The sequence below is a fragment of the Corvus kubaryi genome, unplaced genomic scaffold (assembly GCF_017639235.1).
Source record: "Corvus kubaryi isolate FWS band 111438036 unplaced genomic scaffold, C.kubaryi_AGA036_p1.0 37398, whole genome shotgun sequence".
NCBI classification, from domain to species: Eukaryota; Metazoa; Chordata; class Aves; order Passeriformes; family Corvidae; genus Corvus; species Corvus kubaryi.
Window position 1 is genome coordinate 11321176 of NW_024581137.1, and position 22585 is coordinate 11343760.

Here is a 22585-nt window from a genome sequence, read left to right on the forward strand (position 1 = left end):
GAAGGGAGGGCACACTCCTTTTCTCTAGATGAGGATACTAAGATCAAGCCCCAAAATGACCTTAAATATGTCACGCAGTCTATACCCAGACAGAAGATTAATGGGTGTATCAGAGTGACCAAGAGATGCCCCAAACAGAACAACACCCTAAGTATTTTGATTTCTTTGTGGTTACAAGGTGATGAAAACTTTATGGTTTGTAGATACTCCGAGAACATCAGTACGTATTCTCTGAGCAAGGTAACCAGAAAGCTGATTATTTGCTCACAAAGAACTGTGGATAAACTGAACAGATACTTGCAAGGTCTGACTTGCCCGTGTAGTTCGTTCAGCAGTCAGAGCAAAGGAAAAACAGTGCAATGGTACAGAGCCACAGGCTGATTGACTCCATCTTCTTGGCAGGGAAAAAAAGCTTTTTCTCCACTTGTCTTATTTTTTTATGTAGTAATTCAGTACAAAAACTCAGTACAATCAGACATACTTATTCTTCTAAAACAGTGTTTTGGGATTTATAACCCTCCTGTTTATCAGTCTAAACTGAAATAGATCTTTAATGTAGTCTTTAGTGTCAAGTTATGATTTCATTAAAGTTCCTAAACAAGGAAATATGTGGTCTGTGGTACAAATAAACATGCCCTGTGGTTCCATTTCTCTCCTGCTGGGAAAAAAATCAGAAGAATAATTATGTTATCTTTTGTTAGTGTTGGAAGAATTATAATCACATCTTTGCACCACCTAATTCTATGATGAACTACAAGATATTTTCTAAATAAACAGTCGTAAAGGCCATTCTCTTTTGAACTGGCATTTAGATATGAGATAAACGGACAGAGTCAGACTTTCTGTAAGTTTTGTACGCAGCAGAGTTGTGTAAATTTAATTGCAGGATGATTTTAATCTGTGAAACTCCATGGAGTTTATGTTGGAACAGAGTCCTCCTGACTCTATAAATCAAATGATTGCTGATCCCATCGCAAATGTTCAAATTCTTAAAAATTGCATCCATATTTATGTCACAGTAATATAATTTTCAAAGAAGAATGGATGGCAGTATAAATAATGTGTGCAATACCTATGGGGTGAGTTAACTTTTAAAGAGACAAAGCAATCTCTTAAAATACTGACAGTATTTTGATTGCCATTCTTTTGAATGCATATTTTGATAATTCTACAACGGTCTGTTTCTCAAAGATATAAAAGCTTTGCAAATCTGAATCTCTTCATCATCTAACTGAAACAGTTATGTTTGATGTTTTAAGATGTATCTCCTTTTCAAAGCTGCTATTAGACTTTAAGATCAAGAACCTATTTAGGAGAAGAAAATGAGCATTAATAAATGAAATGTTCTCACATTTCAATTTGAGTTTGGATACTCAGGCAACATGAAGAAAAAACTGTCATAGATCTATGCATAATATTTCAATGGTGTATACTGGATTGCTTTAACCAAGCACAAAGAAGGAATTGTAATTGACACACACAAATATGGGACCCCAAACAGACAAAATCCTTCAACATCCAATAGTGAAACCAGACTGACAAAAATGTTACATTGTTTAAGAATGATGTGATGCAGTGTGAAGGATAATGGTCAAACAAGAGCAATAACTCAGTATACAAAATTTTACCACGCTTAAATTGGCAGACGTGGAGCTACAGTATCCCCACAGCAAACTGAAATTTCCCAGACCAGAGCTAAGAGATTTCACAGTATTCATAACCCATTTATGATACTTATCAAGCTATTTGATGGTGAACTTCCACCAGACATATTATGGGCTCTTAATAAGACATAAACACATTTTCAACATTTCTGCTCCTGTCAAAAAATAAATCCACCTAAACTTTCAGCATTGTATTTCTCCCAGTGGTTGAGAAGCCATTAACTCCAGCAAAGATCTGAGGAAATGACCTGAATTGATGTATGTGAAATTGCTCTACTCAAGCAATGTGCTCTTTTCTGAGGCTGCTTCTTGGTTTAAAGTACAGCGTGCCAGGACCCAAAAGACCCAGAGTGGTTAAATAATGCCAGGAAGAACAGTTTTAATGAGTTTTTGAAGTAAAAAAGTAGCCAAAGAATATACAGCAATCCTGAATAATGTTTCTCAGAACTCACCTCAGTGAGGCGACATATAAATTCTGCACTAATTACAACCTCCTACAGGCTAGTGAACCTCAAGCTGAGTTTGTGGCAGTAAAGCAGTTGTAGGTGAAAATGGGCCACCAAGAGAATGCTCAGTCCAACTTCTGCTGGAGGAATGTCTATAATAACAAATGCCCCATCACAACAGAAATATTTGTCAGGAAGCTCTTTATAACAGCTAGTTGTACTAAATACAATAGGAACAATAAAGAAATTATGAGAAGGACTTCATTCTTTCTGGACTTCACACTTAGAATCAACAAAGTAAGTAAATTGCTTTAAGTGAATGCCAGTCTTTAGAATCTCAGCCTTCAACAGACTCAGACAGCAAAAGTGAGAATATATCAGCTACAGAATAATATTTGTGTTCTTCATGAAGGCCAGCCGAGTTAGACTGGACAGGATATGAACTCACTAGTTTGGCAAGGAGGTACATGTCAAGAATAGCTGTTATGTAAGATCTGGCTTTGTATTTTAGTTCCTCTGATATATTTGAATTAAGTAAATTGACTGGAAAGGATCTTTTAGTTTATTATCCTACCTGTGACAGTAATCATTAGAAGATATTTAGGAAAAGGATAAATAAACAATGCCAATGTTTTTCAGGGCCCTGAGGGAACCAATAGGCCTTAATAGCCCAGAGCGGTCTCACCAGGGATGCACACATTTACAGTTGGTCAGTGGGCCCAGGAGCCCCATTTGGCTCACATTTGGAACTGCAGGACTCGATCCACATCACAGTGGATGTGCCATTAATAGTGTTTTAATCACCTTCCTTGACCCTTGTCCTTCCTTGCTCTCTTTAAGGTAGCTATACACAAAATGCTTTAGGATCCTGGAACAATTGGAAAGGCATAAATCTGTCAAAATGATAAAAGCAAAGGCATCTACTGAGCATATATATAGAAACCATTACTAATGTCAAATTTCTAGCAGGCGTTACTTGTTACATCGATATGTTTTGCAATATGGAAGAGCTGATAACAAAAACTGCCCAACTAAAATTGGATGGAGTATGAAGGAAAACAAGTGTGTTTATGTAATCTTAAACAGAGTGGTTAGGTAGACAGATCCATCTAATTACATGAATATAAATTTTCAGAGATGGTATCTTAATTGTTTAGTCTGCATCAAGCTCTCCAAATGCGAACTTAATGCTTTTCAGTGCGTGTTCTATATTAGATGAGCCATGAACAGCATTAGACAAAATATCATGTGCAAACTGAGCCCGAATTGATTCAGGAGAGGTCTTCTTTGCCTCTTCTGGATCGGTTGGACCCATTAGTTGCCTCCACTCTTCCACAGCATTTTCCTTTGATAAGACCATTATCACTGATGGACCCCTGTAAAATCAATATGAGGAAGCTCTTAGACTATTCTGAGATTTCTGAGATGCAGACTTAGCTTTAATGTCAGAGGTACCGCGAAGGGTTATAATAAGCATTGAACTATGTTAATTTTATTAAGTTGCTTAAATATTGAAATTTGTTTCTGAGTGTTTTGTTTAAGGAAATATCCCATAATTGAAACTCAAAGAAATTATGATGATCAGATATTTTGATTTGGACTTCTTGTCCTAAAAATATTCTCACCCAATGATTTCTGAAGCAAGACAACACATACTGTATTTATCAGCTATACTAACAATATTATGAGGAAGATATTTGTCCTGCATGAGGACAAAAAGGATTCCATTGGAAAGCAGTTCCTTTTTAGAGAAAATAAACTCCAAAATAATACTACCCATAAGTTTGAGAAGTATTGTAAATCTCCCTTTTAAAGGAAGAGTACTCTGTGCTAGAAGCCACTAAATTTGCTAGAAAGAGTGACAGGTTGTAAAATCCTTGCACCACTTATGGTGTAACATGTTTTGTTGGCACTGTAGATGCAAAGTGTGATGTCTACTTACATACATCAGTACTGTAAACCAAGACACTTACTCAGTCATACAATTCACCAACTGTTCAAAAAAGGGTTTTCCTTCGTGATCCTTGTAAAACTGTGCAGCCATTTCACGAGTTAAAGCTTGTTCTTTTACCTTTGAGATGCTAAATCCAGCCTCTTTAACTTTTTTCATAATTTCATCTAGGAGGATAACAAACAAGCTTGTTTTTGATTGAAATGATTTAGATGCAAAAAATACAAACTGCAAACACCCAAACTTTAAAAGTTTCGGGAAATACCAGATGCCTTTAAAAAAAAAAAATCTCCAACACCTATTGGAATTCTTCTTGCAAATATAAAACACCCATGGACAACATAAGAAACACTTCAACAGTCCTCTAAAATAGGCAGAAACCATTGTCAGTGCATTATTCATACCAATGCAGGTATCAAACCCAGACTGTAATTAACTATACCAATAGCATTTGCTGTTGTTTCTCACATTGAACAGAAAGTGGACTGTAGTTGTAATGCTGTATCAAACATCAGCTGGCCAGCCAAAATCAATCTGGATTGTTACAAGAGGGGAAGAAAGACTCCCAAAAGCCAATGATGAATTAGCATTAGAAAGACTACTGAAATTTGTTAGAACAGAATAGAATAATGTTAAGTAAGGGGTCTAGATAGAGGCTTTTTAAAAAGTGCCAGCAAACATTCTTAGGGCAAGATTCCAAATTGTAAACAGTGCTCTTTTTACTTTTGACTTTTTTCTCCTTATTCCCTTAGTCTAACAGTAAGCTAAACTAAGGATGGGAATGCATCTAACTGAGCAATGACCCCTTTTGAGTCAGTAAATGTAACTGTCTGAAGTAAGTAATACAAGTTTGGCAAGTGTGTCTCTCCTTTGACTAGTTAGGATGCTGGGCAGGTATTCTGCAGAAGTGCCTGGCTTTTAAAAGATTTAACTTAGCTAAGGACTCTCTTTCTTCAATTCACCACTATTCTAGTGAAGAAAAACCTATAGGCAGCTTTAGCAAAGAAAATGTCATATTTGAGATGTCAATCTGAATTATGCAAGCCCGGTAAAAGCATTTCTCTGCACAGAAAACATATTTCAGAGAATCAAAATAATGCATTTGACATGATTTACTGCAGTGTGCATTGCTAATCTTTTGTAGAAATGCTTACATCACTAGATATAGCCCATACTTTCTGAAAGCCTTACCTTTATGATTCTTAGCAGCATGAGGTTTGATTAATGCAAAAGTTTGTTCCTCAGGGAAGAAGAACTCTAGTTCCTTCTGAGCATCGATGTGTGAAGAGCTGCCATGCAGCTGATTGATAGGTACGTTTTCAATCGCATACTGTGCACGCAAACTAGGAGTCATTAAAAGAGTGAAGTTACTTAAAAATATAGCCATTTTGAGCTGTGAACTATGATTAGCCTTAACCCAGTGAATATAAATCAGTGGAAATCTGAAATATGAACACCCTCCCTCCCAACCCTCATCCTGTTGTATTTCCAAGTAATACCACTTCTTCCTTAATGAAACATCACTTCTGTCAGCAGCAGGTAACATGATACCATGGCAATTTCCTAGATCAATGCGATAAGCAGGTAGAACTAAGGCGTCCATTTATAAAATGTGTAGGAGAAACTTGGTCACAAATAAAATATTCTACTGATGCAAAGTTTTCAATAAGCTACAAGAAAAATCTCAGTGGTATTTCAAGAAAACTAATGGTGGTATTTCAAGAAACCCTGTCTACTATTATGAATAGATATTACCAACACTTTTTCTCTGACTCAAGAGTTCCCCTTTCATTACATTGCACTTTTTAAACTCAGCTTTTAATTCTGTTTAGCAGACTTTATATCTCAAAAAATTTGATAGTTTCTATGCATAATACACGACTACTCCCAAGAAAAGCTTAAAAAACTGCAGAATTGCATATCTGTTTCCAGATGATGGCACTATAGTTACACTAGTCGGAATGGGGAATGAGCTGAGGAATGCGAAAGTAAGTTGGAAGCTGTTAATAATGGTTTACTTCTGTGACTATTACCTCTCTGGATTTTCCCTAGCCTCTTCAAGAGTCTTTGGGCCTAGTAAATCTCTCCAGTGTGATACAGCATTTTCTCGTGTTAGAGCCAATACAAGAGTTGGACCACTGTAGAATAGGAAAAGTAGCATTAAAAAAAAAATTCAGCTCTTGGTACTTTTAAAAAGCAATTTGATTATATATAGTCTGGACTAGCAAAATGAGCACCAGTACTGGAGGACCTTAAAACTGATCTAATTGTTTAAACAGGTACTGTCTGATAAAACTTTATGGGGATTAAATATGAATTTGAATTGCAAAGTTACTGAGTTTTGTCACAATGGCAAGACAGAAATACTGATCATGCCCTAAACATGTCCCAATTTCATATGAATGGAATATCCAAACATGATTTATTTCTCTTCCCCAAGTATCCAACACACAGCATGGTTGAAGATTTCAGAGTTCTCCTACAGACAACCTAAATGCAGCAAGTTCACACAAATCAGTGAACTTGGCCGCTGAGACGTCATACATACAGAGATACGGAGTAGCTAGTAACTTTTAAAAGCTTGATTTATATATTTGTTGTACTTGGGAATTATTCCATTATCTGCAGTTATCTGATCCTGTTCTGTCTTTTACTAAACTTTCAGGTACATGTGCATCATGTATTAGCCAGGAAGTGTTCAACACCAGTTTGGGTGGGACTCTGAGCAACCTGTTCAGGTGGAAGGTGTCCCTGCCCATGGCAGGGGGTTGGAACTAAATGGCCTTAATGATCCCCTCCAATCCAAACCCTTCTGTGAGTCTATGATTCAATAATTATTGTGAAAATGTCAGTCTTATCTGATCCAATATAGATTCTATAGATTCACATTCTCCTTTTTCATTCAACATACCTGGTCATTTGCTCTAGAAGGACTGGGAAGTAGTCTTGATCTACATGTTCTTTGTAAAATGTACGTACTTGTTCCTCAGACAGAATTATTTCTTTCTGCATTGCTATTTTGAAGCCATCATCCTTTATTCTTTGCATGATAGACTCTGTTAAATATATTGAAATGATGCTAAACTGCCATCCATTCATTCCTTTGCACACTTGTAGACAAATGACATGGAATTTTCCATGATAATGTTAAATTTTTACAGGTGAATTTATTTCCTAACTAAAGAACAGAAAACTGATTTAAAGCAACTGCTAGAAGGCATCGCTAGTTGCCTGAACACTCAGAAAGCTGATCCTCGTCTTCTTAAGGCTTTTTCTTGCTTCAGAAACCTCAGTAGGAATTCCTGACTGAGAAATATGATACGTGTTATTACCAGCAAAAGAAGGTCTAAGGAATTTGAATAGGTGAAATGTTTATTTAACTAAGTCTTACAAGACCACATGGGTAAGCAAGCAGTATTTGGCACAAGTCAAAATTATCTACAAAATTAAGGCATAATTACCTACACATGAGCTGCAGAACTGCAGCTCTAAGCAACATGCTAGACAACCATAAGGAAAATAAACTCACAAGGAAAGATCAAAATTGTAGAGTTTCAGCTCTCTGCGTGTAAGTTTGTTCAAGTACAGAGATTCTCAAGTTAGAAATAAAAATGCTATCTGAAATCTAGGAAGAAATGCAAACATATGACTGAGAAGAAAAGTAAACTTGTTTGGATTAAGGTTTATGTAATGGGGTAGATTTTTTTACTTGATCTGTGAAAATGCTCTCTGTTTAGACCTGCCCTTGAGCATCACTGCCTTATGCAGAATAGAATATCTTGGATTGCATATTTTTTCCTCTTGCCATTGATCTATCTTGGGCCTGCTATTCAAGAATATCAGCTGCTTTATTACAGTGGGAGATCTAGTCCCCTATACTACATTTGAAAATTCTAGCTTCTCTGAGAGGTCTTATAGGAACATTCCATCTGCAGACTTTATTGAAAAATTAACCAACCAAACAAAATATCATTGACATTTGCATTCTCAATATATGAAAAACATTAACCTCATAACTTCATTCCAGACAAAGATTACTGCTGGCCTAATGCTGGAGAAACAGTATAACCTAAAACCAGTTCATTAATTGAGTTAGGATTTATAATTCAAAATTCAAAATAGGAGAATATTTATACATACTTGATAGAAAATATGGTTATTAACACTTACCTCGCCTTTCTTTTAAGAGACTAGGTCTAATTATGGCCAAAGTCTTTTCAACTTGTTCTGCCTTATTTACATTAAAATTTGGGAAAAAGAAGGCAAGTTGTCTGCTGGCATCTTCAACACTGTCTTGCACATCACATAAATTTACCAGACTCTCAGTTTCTGTGAGTCCTGGCAACCTGATGAAACATAAAGTAATACAGTATTTAAGTTACTGCTTGGTGTTAACAAACTGACTTTTTGAAGATGTACTTTCTTAAAATTTAGTGAAACATAAGGATAGAATGCAAAACAAAGTTTTTATTAAATTCAGATTCATGAGTAAAGTAATATTTCTGAGAATTATTAATCTTCTCAAAAAGTGCCTGATCACGTGCTCTGAAGGAGAAAGCTCAGCCAGGCTGCTTTAACAACTCCCCTCTAGGTTATCCAAAATAATTTCTCTGTTTCATGAGACGAAATTGCTACTTACAAATGTACAGTGTGTAATGAATGATCAGTAGAAGGCTTGTGCTTAATTCATGTACAGCATGATCATAAAAATGATAGCACTACAGAATTGTCTCTGACAGAGACACTTCTCATTGTTTCTGGTCTGTTTACTTAGCTATGTAAATAAAGCCCCTCTTGGCCACTTGTAGAAAATGCAGTATTCCCCAGCTGTACTAAATTAATGCAGACAGGGATGCAGCAGGCATTGACAAAAATGTCAATTATTAAAACAATCTCTTTTTTGGATGAAGTATTTAAGCTCACGTTGCTTTAAGTAAGTGTCTTGTCTAAATATAAAACTTGAGTCGATATTTGAATTTTTGTGAACACTCGATTGTCTGAGGCTGCATATACAACTATCATCCTTAAAATTCTCTACAAACCCTTGGCATAGAAGAAAAACACACACTTCAAGATATCATGGTTGTGAACAGCTAATCCTTACAATTTTTTTTGCCTCTTGAAGTAGTGTGGGGACACAACCCCCAATACCCTACCCCTTCTCTGCTGGCTTTTACAGTGCTATCTGGGAGAAGAGCATGCCTCAGGTGTGTCCTGGTCTGCCCTGGGCTGTATCTACAGCTTCCCAACAAACATAGGGGTAAACATGGGAAAGAGTGCAACTTCAACTGGTGGTGTGGGCAGTCCCTTGGTATGGGTGAACTCGAATTGCAAGGACTACATCAGCTTTGAAGTGTAGCATTGTTCCCCTCATTCTGAGAACCCATGGAAGGTGAGTTCAAAGAGATCAGTGACCTTTGCTTGTCATCTCTAACTAGGAAGCAAGGAATTTCTGAATTCCCATGAGAGCTGGGATTGCATTTCTAGTGGTGGTCCTGTGAAGGACTAGGTGACGAACTCTGCCTGCTCCCTGGACCCTGCACACATGGGCACATCTGCCTCTGTAGGAACATGCCTTGGTTTATGGTGTGCTCTGAACACTGACTGAATCACAGATACACATTTTCGCTGGTACTTACTTGACTGGCTGCTCAGGCTCACCAGACTCACTTTTTTTGCGTAGATCTATCCATTGAGGAATAGCAGCAGTTGGTTCTTTTTTAGTGATTATCAAAACATGGCATGGTCCACTCATCATGAATCGAACAAACGCTTCAAAGTCAGGCTAAAAAACATAATTTCCCCCCCTCTGAACTGCAGGAGCTCTGAGTTTTTCATCAGTAATGAGACAATTATGCTTTTAAAGTAACTCATACATTCCTGTTCCAAACTGGCATTCACACACATTCCTCAGAACCTTGTTAGGTTGTTTGGGAAGATTTTTGATCGATTATTTGAGACAACATTATCAAATGACTAAAAAAAGTTAATTGAGATAAAGAAAGTCATACAACTCCTTTAAACAAGTACTAGATGTTCTTCCTGGTTAAAATGCAAATGACAAGAGTGAAGAAAACGATCTGGAAACTCAATGTGATCACTTTCTATGCTTGCAGTACAGCATGTAGTGTGACAAGAAACTGCAATACAGTTTCATGAATAATTTTTGAAATGAAATTCATGTAGCTGGTTATAAATATAGAACACAGAGCTATTTGCAAGACATTTGTAGACTTTCCCTTCATTTGCTTTGCTATGTGCTTTTCACTTCTCCAGTTTCAACTTTCAATCCTATAAAAGTACATTTCCATCAGAAAAATAACTTTTGAAGCCTGTGGTGTGAGTTCTTAATCTTTATTTTTTTCTTTCTTTCTTTTTTTTTTTTTTTTGTGTATGTCACCTTTTTCTTGGGGATATTTATTCTCCTTTTAAATATTTGGCTAAATCCTTACCAGTCAGCATCATGTTATCGCATATGATACTTTTTTCCTTTAGAAATACAAGGATGAAATATTCACATACAAGCTTTCAAATAATTGCTTTTCTCTTTCAATTATCTTCATATCTATGCATACACTTAACCAATTTCCCAAGATGAACAAACTCAAAATAAACAAAATGAAGTACAAAAACGTTCAGTATGATGCAAAAAGGGTGTCTTTATACTGTGGTGGCTTTGAAGGTACTCTTCCTTATGTTAGAAGAACTACGTGTAACTGTTAATTTTGGCTGTCGTGGATCGCCCAGCTTCATCATTAAAAAGAATCAATTTTTGCTTCCAGTTTAATCTGGAGGTCTATCGCCTTGAGTCCCCATTCCCTTGTAGAAGGCACACTCCAGGAATTCAGCAAGACTGGGGAGTATTAAATCAGGAGTAATTTTGTGCACTGAACACAAAGGAATCCATGTTTTAACAAAATTATTTTTCAGCTTAAAATTAAACTTAAAGAATGCCAAATGATTGGCCTCTCAATATGCATAGGACTCTCTGGAGCCATATAGCTCATAGCAGTTTTATTATTCTCCTGTCCTAATGTTGGCAGGGATCTGCTATGGTGTAATAGTGTTGTTTTCCACTCTCCATGATATTGTAAAAGTCATGGCAGTTAGGTAAAGTCTCAGATGACTGAAAAAAAGGGAAACATTGTATGCCTCTTTTAAAATGGTAGAAAGCAGGACCCCAGGAACTACTGGCCTATCAGCCTCACCTCTGTGCCTGGGAAGATCATGGAACAGATCCTCCTAGAATTTCTGCTAAGGCTCATGGAGGACAAGGAGATGATTTGGGACAGCCAGCACGGCTTCACCTAGGGCAAGTCCTGCCTGATCAATGCAGTGGCCTTCTACAGTGCAGTGACTTCATCATGGACAAGGGAAGAGCTACAGATGTCATGTCTGGACTTCTGTAAAGCCCTTGACATGGTACCCCACAACATCCTTCTCTCTGAAGTGAATTGTTTCTTATTGCTGTTCAGTGATAAGGAATTGGTTGGACTGTTGCATCCAGAGGGTAGTGGTCAGAGGCTCAGAGTCCCAATGGACATCAGTGACAAGTGGTGTCCCCTGGGGTCCATACTGGGGACCAGTGCTGTTTAGTATCTTCATTAATGACATAGGTGAAGGGCTCGAGTGCAGCCTCAGCAAGTTTGCAGATGACACCAAGCTGACACACCCAAAGGACAGGATGCCATCCGGAGGAATCTCCACAAGTTCAAGAAGGGGGCCCATGGGAATCTCATGAGCATTAAAAAGATCGAGTGCAAGGTGCTGTATATGGGTTGGGGCTACCTCTGGTATCAGCACAGGCCAGGGGATGAACAGATCGAGAGCAGCCCTGGAGAGGACTTGAGGATGCTGGTGGATGAGAGGCTGGACATGACCCGGCAATGTGCACTCACAGCCCAGAGAGCCAAACGTGTCCTGGGCTGCATCCAAAGCAGCATGGCCAGCAGGGTGAGGGAGGAGATTCTGCTCCTTTGCTCCACTCTGGTGAGACCCCACCTGGAGAGCTGCATCCAGCTCTGGGATCCCAGCATGGGAAGGACAGAGTCTAGAGGACATTAGGAAGAAATTCTTTGTTGTGAAGGTGGTGAGTCACTGGAATTGGTTGCCCAGAGAAGTCGTGGATGTCTCATCCCTGGAGCCCTGCTCAAGGCCAGGCTGGATGGGGCTCTGAGCACTTGTTCTAGTGGAAGGTGTCCCTGCCCTTGGAACCAGATGATCTTTAAGGTCCCTTCCAACCCACGCCATTCTGTGATTCTATGATTCTATGATATATCAAACACTGTATGCTTTGTTTGTCTTTGTTCTTCCCATGTCTATCTCCACACTTAACTAGTCTCAAATTTGGCTGCTCTTCTCAGGAAGATGAGTTACTTTTACCTCTGTTTCAAAACTGCCTCTGTCTAAACTACAATCCCAGCTTTGCTAAAACCAAGCCCTTTATGATTTCTTACAAGATCTCCCTGTTACTTGCTTTCTAAGCCATAATGCAGCTGCCTAGTGATTGCTATCAGTTTGGTTTTTTCTCTCTGACTTTTGTAGGAACCATCTCATCTCACTCTTATTCATTTGGAATGCCATAGGAACACCTTCCCACCTACTCCTTTAGATTAGGCTAACCCTTCAATTGGTCCCTCTAATAATATCAAACAAACTATTTGCATAAAATTCCAGCCTCTATCTATCTTACACATATAGCAGAAGGTACAAATATTTGCTAAGAAACTTCATTTTTTGACCCAGATCCTTCTAAAGAGTTAATTTTAGCTATCACACTGCTGGAAAATATGACCATATCCAGGTGCTAGTTTGCTAGACCACTGCCATTTAATGGTGGACAGCCTAATTTAATTATTTTCTTGAACTTTATATCTGTCTTTAGCTATTTTTGTCCCCTATTGTAGGACAAGGCACAAAAAGTAGATTTCAACTGAGATGCTTTCCCTTTCTGCCTGTGCACATGCTTATTCCCAGAACTATCCCATGATAAAATCTGAAAAGAAATAAAAAAATTAATATATTATATACTTATTTTCTGGGTGGAAAAATAAATGTCAAATAGATACACACTGTCACATAGATGACACTGGATTTTGGGTTTGTGCCACATTTCAGCACCTAATAGGTAAGGTAGAGTAATTGCAGAAACAACCTATACAGCACTCTAATTTTCTTTCCTACAAAGGTCACTGGGCCTGTCATAACACATTTTAAAATCAGTATAATTTTACCTTGACAAATAGTGTTAGAAATTTAGCACCATGTCTAAGGATCATGCACATTTAGATAACAGAAAGAAGAACAAAATATTTTAATATTTAATTGGAGGTCAGTTTAATTTGGTTGGAATATTAGATTGCTACCTAGTGATATTTACATGAATCAGTGAAAGAAAAGGGAGAGAGAATACCTCTTTTTTTATGTACTAAATCTACATTAACTCCGTTCTTCAATATACTTAAAATTGACCATACAGAGATTTGCAAGCACATCTGGTAACCATTATATATTTTACCTGTTCCCTTCACTGAGATTTTTAGTTTGTTTTTACCTGTTCTTTATTCCGGGCATAAAACACTCTGATTTGCTCTTCAGTAAGCATTCTCTCCTCTGCTGCTTTAATGTCAAATCCTGCATCTTTAATCTGCAATTATTCGGTTGTTACTCACAGGCATTTGAAAATGGATACATACAAAATCGTATGTTATTGTAAATCTAAAGATCGATTGATTCTGGAAGCTTTCTTAAGTTTAAAATTCTCCAAAATATTCTATCTTTGCCTAAACTGAACTTCCAGCCTTTCAAAACACGTCACTAAATTCAGGATTATAATACCTCTAAGTTAATGTTTGTGAAAAAATACAGTGCAGTTCAATGTATGTAGCACATTCATTCAGTAGTTAATAATCCCTTTTATTTCACATTTAATAAACTCCTTTTGATCATTGTGACTGGTTAACATGCAACTTATGTTGCAAAATATAAATTTTATTATAATCATAGTAGTCACATAAATGTGCAATTGTCAACAGTTGTTTTATCAGGCTAAACTATTTGGCTTTAGGAAGAGCAAATAAAGAAAAATGAAATCTACTTTATGATTTTCTGTTTCAAACTCTGTTACTGCACCAAGTTCAAGTATTTGTGAGTGATGCACATTTATATGACTTTCATCAAAGTTCATAGTCCATTGGTATGAGGTTTGTATCATACACTGATATTTTAACAACGAAGGCAGTACCCAGCCCCAGTACTGATGATACACCAATATTAATCTGTGTACCAGCACTCTGCTCTTTAAAAGCCCGTGTGGTGCTGCTGAGTGTTTTCAGACTGCCCCAACGAGGCTGACTGTGGACACAGTGTAGGAAAACACACGTCATAAGCCAAGTAGCAGCTGCTCCAGCTAAATTGTTTGCAAGCCCCGCCTATTTTTTTGCCTTTGCTGAGCTTCCTTCCTTTCCAGCTAAGGTAGAGCAATTACAGAAACAACCTATATAGCGCTCTGACTTCCCTTCCTGCAAAGGTCACTGTCCCTCTCATAACACTTTTTAAAATTCTTATATTTTCATCTTGATATATATTGTTACGAGGCTTTTTTTTTTTTTTTTTAATAACAGAAACAATATCAATCAATGTCTAAACTCTTCTGGCATAGAATATTGAAGCAATAGTATAAATTCGAATGTCATATTATTTCATGTAAAAATTATTGTGCTTTTATCATCCTTAGCAGAGAAGCCTTATCAGATTCTGTTCTAAAGTCTGGGCATAAATTAGAATCTACTTACCCTTAAATTTTGCTATTATGTCTCTTAAATAAATAGAATGAATGACTATTTTAAAATTCTGTCTACCTTTTTTTTAATTTCTTCTATGCGTCCCGCTAAGACATCATCAGGTTTTATAATTCCAACTGAATAAGTGAGTACTTCTGAAAAAGGGATAAAATAATGTCCTAATTAACACATTCATCAAAATAAATGCACAACTAAGTTTTCCATTACTTACAAGTGGGTTTCTCTAAGTAATTCTCCATTTTCATCTTGATATGGCCAAACAGTGGTCGCAAAAAAATGACTCCTGCACTTAAAGCATGTCTTGGAGTGCAGGACCAACTTTTTCCTTCCCTGGAACCCACATTTCCCATGAACTACTGTTGGGGGGGGGGGGGCTAATATGGTGGAGAAATGCAAACATGTAGCTGTGGTGGGAAAATATCAGTTTATGATGGAGCCCTTGTCTAGGGAGAGCTCTGTATGTACAATACTAGGAAAGTGAAAGGAATGAATTTTACTAATGAAAATTCACTAAGTGAAGATCTGTATGAATATTGGAGATTTCCAGTAGAACATATATTTCTCGTCATAGTGAATGTTTGATTCCTTAGCTTTGTGAACGCTGAAGGCATTGGCAATCAGTATCTGTTGATGTCACACATGCTTGCTAGCACAATCTGATGTTTAAAACAGGGTGTTCCTTGCTGTGAAAGAGTAGACACAGTGTTACTACATCCACTGCATACAGGTCCCTGAAAATGGTCAGAAGGGAATAGCAACTTTACTGGACCTGAAGTTTACAGTGAAGCATTTGAATGTATATCAATCAGACCCCAAAACTGTAGAAGAATTTAAGATAGGGATAATGAAAACAGTAGAGTACTGCTTGTTACCAATACTAGAAACACTTACAGGCAACTGCATATGTTAAGGAAAATATTACTGCCAAATGTTAGTGTATTACAGTGTCTGAGAGACCCCCTCTCCTGAAGCTGAGCTAAAGCTCTCTTTTCTGATTTTCTACCATGTTTAAGTTTTGGTGATTAGTGTGAAGTCTGTAGATAATTGCTAAATGATAGTACTATACTAGTAAGTCTCACAGGGTTTATGAGAAAAAATAAAGGCTAAAGCTGAGGTCAGGAATATGTTAATTGAACCATCCATTTGGAAAAAAGCATGAAGATGAAGGAAAAGGGGTGCCATGACTGTGATCTAATGCTTCTCACAGGGAAAAAAAGCAACATCCAGAACAAGGAGAGGATGGAGGAGTTTGTTCCATCTCAGTGGTGCAGAATGGCATTTTCTGCATATCTGAAGCAGTAGGAACATTCAGTAGCTACAGATAACAATAAAAAAAGAAACGATGTAGGTCTCAGCTCATGAGAAACCTTAAATTAATCACAGACAGGACTTGCAAACAGGATGGTGCTTATTTTTCAACCTTTTTGGAAGTTTATCCTGCTACTGTGGATTTATGCTCTTATACAAATCTGTTCTTAAATCTAATCTGGTGAAAGAGTTAATTAAAATAATCTGAGATAGAAGGCAGGCCATTGCTTCACAGATTAACTCTTCCAATCCTCTCGGGTTGACCCCATCTTAGTATTCCACCTCAACAGAAGTACACAGCTCACACAGGGACTGTGTAGAACTGACTTTCAGGCCTGAATTTTGCACAGCAGAATTCCCTGGCACATGTGACTTCTGTCTAAAGTCTGGAGGTTCTCAGTGTGGGGGTGAAAATATTGATGATGACAGTCCAATACATTAATTCCTTACAGAAGAAAGCTCAATCAAAACTTTCCATTAATTCAACCAAAGGAGAGTCTATTAGTGCTAAACATAGACAATTATTAATCAAAAGACATTTGTTCTCTTTCTTTCTGTTAACATTTCTAAAATAAATCAAATGTATTTACCCTCCTCTACAGCCCCCTCGGACCCTTCTGATGAATCTTCATGGAAAACGAGTTCTTCTGCCTAAGGTAATTGCAAATGGAGTAAAGAACATCAGCAGTGCAAAGATGGAGTCACCAGAAATAGCTGTCACATCTTCACAACACCTTTATCTTAATGTAAGAATGGACTTGCTACCCTGGGAAAAAAGCAATTCTAAGAAGGCCCTTTGGCCAGTCTGGTTTTCCTTAACTGAGTTTCAGTTTGTTAAAAAGCTATTTTTACTGTAAGTGAAGTTCTTTCATTTCCATTTTAACAAAACAAGCAATGAGACATGACTATTTCCCATGTCTCTGTTTCATATGATGCAGTTACTAAGTTATATATTAAAAATACTTAGCCCTGAAAGAAAAAAGATTACTAAAACACTTATGATCTAGTGGCATTTTTTCCATCTCTTCATTTCTTAAATCACTAGGCTAATCTGTAAATTTGTTAAGTTTTTATAAAGTACCATAATGGAAATTTGGGGGTTCTGAGGAGAACAAGCAACAGGGGAGGATTAATTCTGCTACTACTGTGAATTCTAACAGTGGGATCTTTTGCAGTGCAGGCTACTGAGGTCAGACCAAGCTGTCCTTGTGTCCTTATGTTACCTGAAAGTCAGGAGTGAAAGGTGATGGAATAAATTTGTTGAATGACCTTTGTTTTTTGTAGCAAGCTGGATTCATTAGGTACAGAGCAATCCCCATGGCTTTGGGCAACCTGATCTAGTGAAAGATGTGACTGCCTGTGGCAGGAGGGGTTGGAGTAGATGATCTTGAAAAATGTCTTACAACCCAGATAATTTTACTTGATTTCTAAAACAAAAGCCCATCATATATATGTCACTTTAATGTTAGGACAAAAATACAAAAAATTAAACATTATCTAAACACTATCACAGACATTTAGACAAATGGTGTAAGTGTAATAAAAATACACATTTATACATCAGCATCTTGTTTGTGAGTACCTCAGTGCGTTCCTTCTCTCCAGCTGCAATGTCCCTCTCTTCTTGCACTAGCTCTGTTACTGTCTCAGTTATAAGAGGAGCATTTACACCTTTCACTATTGCAAGAATTTTGCCATGCTGTCAAAGAGAAAATAACACTCTCAGTGAGTTTTCATCACTTAATTTACACATTTGCTTGAATTTTTGAAACCTGCAATATCTTGCTAATTTTTTCCAGCTACAGGGTCATTTCCTGTGCCTGCTGAAGGGAATACGAAAGCTACTACCGCGTCTGTTACTTCAGAATGAAACTTCTGTGCGTTTATTTCCTTGCTTTCTTCTTTACCAAATTTTCCATGTTTATTTCTGGGCTCAACACTGAGAGTATAGTTGGAAGCAAATGCAAATATGGATTTTACTTGTTCTTAATTTCTCTAACATGGAGTTTTCTGTCTTTTTTTTTGTATGTGTGTGTGTGTGTGTGACTTTTCAGCGCATTCTCTACAACATTCAGGTGCATAGTAGTGAAGCTAATGGTGACCAAAGGTACTGCTAACATCTCTAGGCAGCATTCAGATTCAAACCTGAAAGTGTCCTGAAAGTTTCATTATTCTTGGTCCCTACTTATGGAAATTCAAATCCTGGCTCCCTCAAGTTAAAAGAAACCCCACCTCTTCTTAAGTGAACACTCTACAATGGTGTCCTAGGAGAACCAACTTTCTGTGTCCATCAGTGAGAGATAATAAGTATATGATGAATTGCTACAGTTCCTCAAGTGTGAAAACATAATTTTATTTGTTATCTTAAAAATCTATAATGCCAGGAAATGTAAACTCTCTTTCCCTGATGAAAAGTGTGCATAAAATAATAATTTTAGTGTAACCACATGTAGGCACTTTATGTAAGGCAAACCTGGAAAACTTACCTGGGTTTCTCAGTAACTACCAAAATAGTGACTACCACAATTCTTCTGTGGCTGTATGTGCAACAGCCACAACAAAAATGTGCTCAAGAACCACCAGACTCAGGCATGGGAAACAGCTCAAGCAAACAACATCTGACAGTACCATCCTACGTACTCTAAAACGTAAAGATAGGATTTACACAGCCTCATAGCTATTTTATAATCTATTGAAATGTTAAGGCAAATGTAGGCAGCACATTAAAAGAAACTGCTGTGATGTACTTACAACACTAAAAAGAAACACAGGTTCACAGCTGTTCCTAAATGGTTTCAGACTTTCAATGCTGTCAGCCTCTGCCTGAATTCAGACAAAAAAGATTATTTGGTTACATGAGTGTGTATGCATATGCATATATATAAGGAAACCTTTTTACCCACAAGAAAACCCCACTATTACATATTTTGCTGTTGAAAACTCAAACTGCAGTCCTAAATACAACTAACAGTCCTTATAGTGATGAAGAAAGAGCTGTTTGGATAACATAGGATTGTCTTCCCTTCGTATTACAGCAATTCATCATGGAAAAATATCTTCTCTTGATACTATTTTCTCATGTAGGTCATAATAACATATGTAAATGAAAAAGTAGCCCATGTAGTCTTGATGGAAGAGATTATCCCGTGTATTAAGTTCTTTGTGAACTGTGTTCAACTGTATGAATGCACGTGAGATAACGTCGGAACATAACTCCCTGCCTTTTTCATGTGTAAAAAATTCCTGTTTTTTCTGAAAAGGCATTTCATCAAGGAATTTAAAGTTTTCACTAAAGTGAAAATGGATGGACTTGGTCAACATCTTGGAGAAACTGAGTCTGTGAAACAAATTTATCTACTTTAAATATGAGATATAATACATTTGTATATATGTACTGCTAGTGTAAACAAATATTTTTACTACTACAGTTCTGTGATAGTTTTTTTAATTTCTCCCTTTTTGTTCTGTTAAAAATGAAATACCAGGTAGAATTTGCAAAAAAGATGCAACAGTTTTTCAGGGATGTAAGAATTTTAAATGCAACGGCCCATAATGCAGAGACTTAAAACTAAAAGTCGTATAGTCGGGCTTTTAAATATTTCTGCAATCTCATCAAGGAAAACAAAAGTTGTGGGGTATCAGATCTTTTTTTTAAATATAGCTTCTTACATATTTATTACCAGTTCTAATCTACTTCTAAACAATGTCTTCTGAGGACATATGCAGGAAAAGCAACCAGGCCAAAATTATGTCAACTCAGTATCAGGACAGTAAAATGAAAGCTCTACATACGCAGATCAGAAGATCTATTTAAACCAAAATGTAAATAAAGTCCCACACAGGATTTATGTCCTTACCACAGCAAAATGTAGCACATTGTCTTCACTAAACTCGTTCCTCAATTTTCTGAATAAGTTCAGCACAGCTTTGCAAGGACCACACCAAGCTTGATACACATCTATTACTAAAATGTAATAGTTTGGGATTACAAACAGCTGACTTGTGGAACTTATAAAATGAGACATTTATGTTTGGGTTGAAACAGCACTGGAAAGGCATTCACATGGATCCTTCAGTCCTCTTCTAGTCAATTAACGTATCATGAATATGTCAATGGATTCAGTGGATATATTAGTGGATACATACTCTTTTATTTAAATTACTTTTGACATTGAAAACCTACTTCAGAATACTATTTGAGATGATTAATTCAATAGGAACTTTTCTCTTATATTCCTTTTCCTTTTATTTTCTCTTCTTCTTTTCCCCCTGTGATTTTTACCTCCCTGAGCCTTTGCCCATTACTATCCCTCTGCAGATATGATCCTGCTACAGATTTTTTCCTTTTACCAAAATACAATTCCTCGGAGACTTAGGAGACATGGTTACTGCATTAAGTGAACTGAAAATTGGGAATAATGCACATCATAGAACATGTACTCTCTAGAATGCTGCAGTATTAATTGGGCAAGATTTTACACACAGAAGTGTCCAACCCCTTACCATGGAGAATGCCATATTCGAAAGGTGTTTTCTAAACATTGGTGTATAGCAGTATATTAAAAATTAGATAAGTATGATTTTGATGAGTATTTATAATGTAAGATACTGCATATTCATAATCTTAATATATGATCTTAAAAGTCTTTTACAACCTAAACAATTCTATGATTCAGTGACTCTGTGATAAACATTTATAAATATATATAAATATATAGCCTTTCTTTAAAAGATATGGTACTAGTCTTCTAAAGTATCTATTAAAGATGATATATAAATATGGAAACCTGTACATATCTCCATGAGAGATTAAACAGAAAATATCAGCTGTTAGTACCTACTATACCGTTCTTCTGCAGCATTTCATCCCACTGGTTTTGATTGGTTATTACAGTCTGAAACAAAAATGAATTAGCATTTTAACATTTTAAAAAGGCAGAAAAAACATCTATTTTCCCAATAAAGTTGTTCCAGTAATTAGGATTTATACCTGGAGCTGGATTTCTTTCTTCTTGCCTGCCATTTCCCTGCGATTACAGGAAAAATATTAAAATCCAAAGCACTTTTAAAGTTTTTTAAAAGACCCTGTGACATACAGAACTGATTTGTATAGTTCTCAAAATATCACTGCCTTCTGATTCCCTTAGTAATTAACTCAACTGAAGCCCTTACAACAATGATAGTTAATACTCCACTTCAGAATTTTGTGGAGCAATATACAACTTGTTTGCAAAACCCACATGGCACAAGAAACAGAAGAAAATATAGTTTGTTAGGGTGTTCAAAACTTTTGGCTTCAACAATTTTACAAGCTTATAATTACTCTGCTCAGAATAGCCACAGGGACTTTGATGGGATGACAGCTGCCATAACACTGGACCATTTCAGAAAAGTATTGATTAAAGAGCTTCAACTCTGATAACATCAAATCAGTCTTCCTGTCTGCTGGGATACATAAAAAACCATGACATACTTGTGCCCTATAACTAAACTCCCCAACTGAATCCTGATACATTCATCATTCTGTTGTTAATAAATGATGTCCTTTATTTATTTATTTATTTATTTATTGTAAATAGACAATTAACTGTGAACTAGGCAGAACAACAGTCTCAGTTAAGATACATATGTGGATGAAGTTTGACTTCAGCATGAGTGGCTCGAGTTTCTAGAGTTCTTGGTTAAGATGGTGGTCTTTGTCTTGAGGAAAATGAAAGTGCACCCATGAATGTGACCTCCTCTGGCACTGTTATTTGACAAGTCAATCAGGCAAATATGTACCAGGATTTGAACTATCCTGATATACTCACCAAAGGTGCTCCCTTCAGATCACAGATTGAGGCATAGAAGCCAATATGAGAGCTCTTACCATCATGCTTGTTTCACATTTCATCTAAAAGTGTTGTTAAGGGTTAGAATTTTAAATGCAGGTTTTCTTCAAATCCTTTAAACCAGGTAATGATACAAAGCATGGCATTCATTCCTATCCTTTAAAGACTAAGGAGATGATGCTGACTACTGACACCAGAGGCAACCAGCAGATGGAAATACGCCATATCAGTAGGAAATCTTCAGCAAAAGAACCTATCTTTCATTGTTACCTTCTGTCACTGAGCAAAAACAATCAATTCCTTGCAAGACTGGTTCTGCAAAACATAAAACCAATACATGACCATGGTCTATACATCCCGATCGTTCTACATATGCTCCCCAACTAAAAATACTCAGTCATACGCACTCAGATGGCAAAGCAGAGCTCTGCAGAGTAGCCATGTGCCACTGTGTGCAAATATAAAAATGTGCACATTAGTCTGGCATAGCAGCTGTATGTGACAGACATGTGAAGCTATGTGTAACATCTCTACTTTTAAATAAAATTTTCGCATAGCATTCTCTCAGTAAAGCAGATAACAC

The 22585-nt window shown here is 36.8% G+C and overlaps 1 protein-coding gene across 1 annotated transcript; it reads right to left on the reverse strand.

Moving 5' to 3' along the window:
* Positions 1–3152: 3152 nt before the first annotated feature.
* On the reverse strand, positions 3153–21194 carry NME8 (NME/NM23 family member 8). Its single transcript, XM_042044030.1, has 15 exons — positions 21162–21194; positions 21009–21066; positions 20029–20135; positions 18923–18994; positions 17754–17870; positions 16762–16822; positions 14921–14997; positions 13615–13707; positions 9701–9846; positions 8232–8407; positions 6973–7117; positions 6095–6199; positions 5253–5404; positions 4084–4228; positions 3153–3486 (listed from the first exon to the last, which is right to left on the reverse strand). Exons 1-15 carry the CDS (start codon positions 21192–21194, stop codon positions 3264–3266), a joined length of 1710 nt encoding a protein of 569 aa, XP_041899964.1. The 3' UTR covers positions 3153–3263.
* Positions 21195–22585: the final 1391 nt, after the last annotated feature.

What these genes read in the sequence shown, in the direction of transcription:
- NME8 (XM_042044030.1), bottom strand. Translation starts at nt 21,194, where the DNA reads ATGGCAGGCAAGAAGAAAGAAATCCAGCTCCAG. An exon ending in CGAGGGGGCTGTAGAGGAGG is followed by an intron (nt 14,998 to 16,761) that starts GTAAATACATTT and finishes TCCCTTTTTCAG; the next exon opens with AAGTACTCACTTATTCAGTT. An exon ending in TTGGTGAATTGTATGACTGA is followed by an intron (nt 3,487 to 4,083) that starts GTAAGTGTCTTG and finishes TTGATTTTACAG; the next exon opens with GGGTCCATCAGTGATAATGG.